The 3,990-nt window shown below is 32.7% G+C and overlaps 1 protein-coding gene across 1 annotated transcript; it reads left to right on the top strand.

Annotated features, from left to right (window-relative positions):
• Positions 1-1,179: 1,179 nt before the first annotated feature.
• Positions 1,180-3,439, top strand: LOC127732284 (glutamic acid-rich protein-like; the record flags this gene model as incomplete). The annotated part of the gene is made up of 4 exons (XM_052241360.1): positions 1,180-1,186; positions 1,454-1,637; positions 1,960-2,280; positions 3,090-3,439. Coding segments are annotated over exons 1-4 (862 nt in total), but the record flags the coding sequence as incomplete, so codon positions are not given.
• Between the last annotated feature and the right edge of the window lie 551 nt (positions 3,440-3,990).

Consider the following 3,990-nt stretch of genomic DNA (forward strand, 5'->3'; position numbering starts at 1 on the left):
TTCAATATTAAAATCACACAAATAAAAAGATATCAAAATCATAAAGTCGGTTTACAATTTGTTCTCGTTGAATACAAAATACTAATGTTGAGTATTTCAAAACATTTCTTAAAAAAAGAACGATTTTTTTTTAAAAATTAATCAATTGTCAGATACCTGAAATACAATTTAATCACGAACATTTTAACTTTTTTTAAAAATTGTCAAGTTCTCCCTGCATGCTTAGTTTCATAACCAAAAAATCATGAAAACTTCATCTGTATTGATATGAAGTCAACATGGGTATCGTCTCCACAAAATACTCCATGGAAATACACTGCAAATATTAGACATTACAATGTTAAAGGACAATGTCTGCGTGTGTCACTTTAAATGAGATATCCCAAAAAAATGGTTAAACTAGGCCAAGAGATATTGATAGGTGTGTACTTTCTTAAAAGTAACTTTGAAAATATAACCATACAATATAGTCAATGTACCAGAAAAAAAACTTTGTATCTAGTAAGGAAATATGTGAACTTTACATTTAAGACTGGATTTGCAGTTTAAGTAGTTCAAACAAGTAAACTGTCTTATCATTATAACCACTGGTTGACGTTTAAACAGTAACAGTTCTGATATGGACTTCTGTATAATCTATAGTTTAATGTGGTAATAAAAACAAGGACATGTGGTAGGATTACAATCTTTCAACCAAAGAACAAGAGTAACCAGTAATCATAATATAATTTACATTTGAGGTCAGCAAAAGTGTAAGTTCGCCACATTTATATGGGTCTGTCCAAAGTCCAAAAATGACATAGTGCCATTGGTATGTAATTGTGTAGTTTAGCATTTACTTTACTGAATGAAATTTTGACATTGTGTTGCACGTCAGAATAGTATTACCATTTTAATTTTTGTTGAAAAAAATTATTGCATGGCATGGACTACCTACTGTTAAAGACTGTGGCATTGTGACTTATAAATGACATTGTGAAAATCTGCTTTTCATACACATTAACAATGAGGATATAATATTGCATGGAAACTCAAATCTCTGTTAGTGTAACACTCCTTACCTTTAGGAGACACATCTGTTCTAGCTGACGTGTCTATTTGAATATTCAACTTTAACATTAAAGCAGCAGCCAAAAATTAAACAAGATATAAACAAGGTTAATAAGATATATAAACAAAATGCAGCGTAAGCATGTGGTTCATCGAAAAACTTTCAAGGCAAAATGCAAAGTTAAATGAAAGAATACTTAACAAAAACCATCTTACAATAGTATAGTTCTTAGATGACTTTTTGATTAGGTATAAAATATGAATACTATTTCATTACTGAAAGTTGATTGAAATGTTCAGAACTGAAAAACTACTACACTTTACAGTACTGAAAAATGACTGAAATATTCAGTACTGAAAAATGACTGAAATATTCAGTACTGAAAAATGACTGAAATTTAAGCCGAAAACCAAAATACAAAGTTATCAAAATCTAAATTCTTAAAAATGAGACCAAAGAATGTAAAATTACAGAACCAGAGAAAACTAATCCAGTGTCTATGTGAATATTGTGAAAATGTGAATTTGAAAATCACAGCATTTAACAATTTTGCAGTACGTAAGAATCAACAACAGCTTAGAATTAAGTTAGATTCGTAGAGATAAGTACGAAGCTATTAATATGATTTTATGCGAAAAAAATAGGGAACAATTTAACAAAATTACTTGTATAGAAGGAAAGTGTGTGAATTGTGGAACAGAGAATCTAAGTAAAAGAATGGAACCTCTTATCATAGCTAATGAAGAAATAAAATGGCAAAAATGGGATTTTGTGAATGTACCAAACCACAAAACAGGAAAAGAAATTAAAAAAAGGCAGTTGGTTACATTTTTCAACCCAGCACAACAGTTGTTTGTTCAACTATTGGATGAACTGCAGTTCCTACTATATCATTTGTTTGTTGCCAGTTGGCAACAAAATCAGTTTAGACAATTAAACAATAGACCCCCAGAAAAAACTGTTGTCCTCACAATGGATTTTGCAGAAAACTTTTCTTGCTTTTCTCAAAATGAAATCCAAGGCGCCCATTGGGCCAAAGACTCAGTTACAATACATCCAGTTATAGCAAGATATCAGTGCAAAAACCAAGAATGTAATAATTCAATGGTAGATGACATCATTGACATCATCAGTAATGATTTACAACATGATGTACATGCAGTTCAAAAATTTACAGAAGTGATTATAAATTTTTTGAGGGAAGAAAGAGGAATAGATGTAGAAAAAATGTTCATTCTTTCAGACGGATGTGCTGCCCAGTACAAGTCTAAGGTGGCATTTTTAGATTCCAGCATGTCAGAGGTGGACAATAATATCAAATCAGAAAAGGCATTTTATGGCTCCAGGCATGGATTTGATTTTTTGATATTTGGTGTTTTAACGCCACTTTTAAGCACCGCTTTTGGGCTATTTCGTGGCGGGCAGTTTTTATTGGTGGAGGAAGCCGGAGTGCCCGACCTTCGATAGGAAAACTGACAATCCTAGTCAATTAAGATTGGAGTCGAGTGCACCCGCACGAGCAGGGTTCGAACTCACAACCTCAGTGTTGACTGGCTAGTGATTACAGTAGTAACTACTTAGACCACTCGGCCACCGAGGCTCCTCTTCAGGCATGGAAAGAACAGGTGTGATAGAGAAGGGGGGGGGTAATAAAATCGAAGGCAGCAAGAATAATAAGGAACGGAGGATTGATCAACTCTGCTAAGGATTTGTATCAACAGTGTTTATGTTTGCAGAAAGAACTTACAAACCCTGATGGAACTTGTAACCATAATATACGAAAATTAATTTGGGTTGAAAGAAGCAACATACGACATGTAAGACCAAACAGAGTATGTAAAACAGTTAAAGGAACCCGAAGTCTACATTCTGTGAGGGGTATCGGACCAGGACAAATTCAAGTCAGGAAACTGACTTGTTTTTGTGGTTTTTGCACTGCCACTGAACATGCTGAAGGAACAAGTTCAACATGCGAGAATGAGGCAGTTGTTGGTGCATGGAGGAGTGTAAACTTGAATGGTTTCAACATGCTAAACAGGAATGATGAAGAGCAAGACATTGAAAACAGGAATGATGAAGAGCAAGACATTGAAAACAGGAATGATGAAGAGCAAGACATTGAAAACAGGAATGATGAAGAGCAAGACATTGAAAACAGGAATGATGAAGAGCAAGACATTGAAAACGAACAAGATAAAAGAGATGATGATGATGATGAAATAGTAACTGAAGATGGACCTGATCTCAATATGCTAAACAGGAATGATGAAGAGCAAGACATTGAAAACGAACAAGATAATAGAGATGATGACGATGAAATAGTAACAAAAGATGGACCTGACGATTTCCTTGGAAGTGACTTGTTTACTGAACTACCAGAGCTAAAGGGTATAAAATCATGACAAAAGCATTAATCTAAACATGTTTTAATATTAATTTAACAAAAGTGTATGGTATTCTTTGTTTCATGCGACAATGTATAAAGCCAAAAACAATACATGCTTGACATACAATAACTATCATAATTACTGCTTAAAATGATTTAAATTTAAACAGAATTTTTTAATAAGATTGCAGATTCCAAAACTTAACATTGAACAATGCTAAATTTTGAATGAAAATGAACATCAAATTTTGTGGTTTAAGCCATGGCGATACTTATGATTTGAATGAATAATTTCATGTCTGAGATAATCATAATAATGCAACCAATGTCTTCAATTAATTGTTTTACTTATTAGCCACATTTAAATGTTTGCATATATATATTTTTATTTTTTGTAGACACCAGTATGACGAGTCTCAACTTCAACAACATGTCATTCAGTGATGCTGATTGCGAAAAAGAATCTTTCAATACACATGATACATTTATTGATCAATTTATCAATTGGTTTTTGTCTTGAAGTTTAATTTTCAGAAGAAAAGAAATCTCAAAT

The sequence above is a fragment of the Mytilus californianus genome, unplaced genomic scaffold, assembly GCF_021869535.1.
Source record: "Mytilus californianus isolate M0D057914Y unplaced genomic scaffold, xbMytCali1.0.p SCAF_23, whole genome shotgun sequence".
Classification (NCBI taxonomy): domain Eukaryota; kingdom Metazoa; phylum Mollusca; class Bivalvia; order Mytilida; family Mytilidae; genus Mytilus; species Mytilus californianus.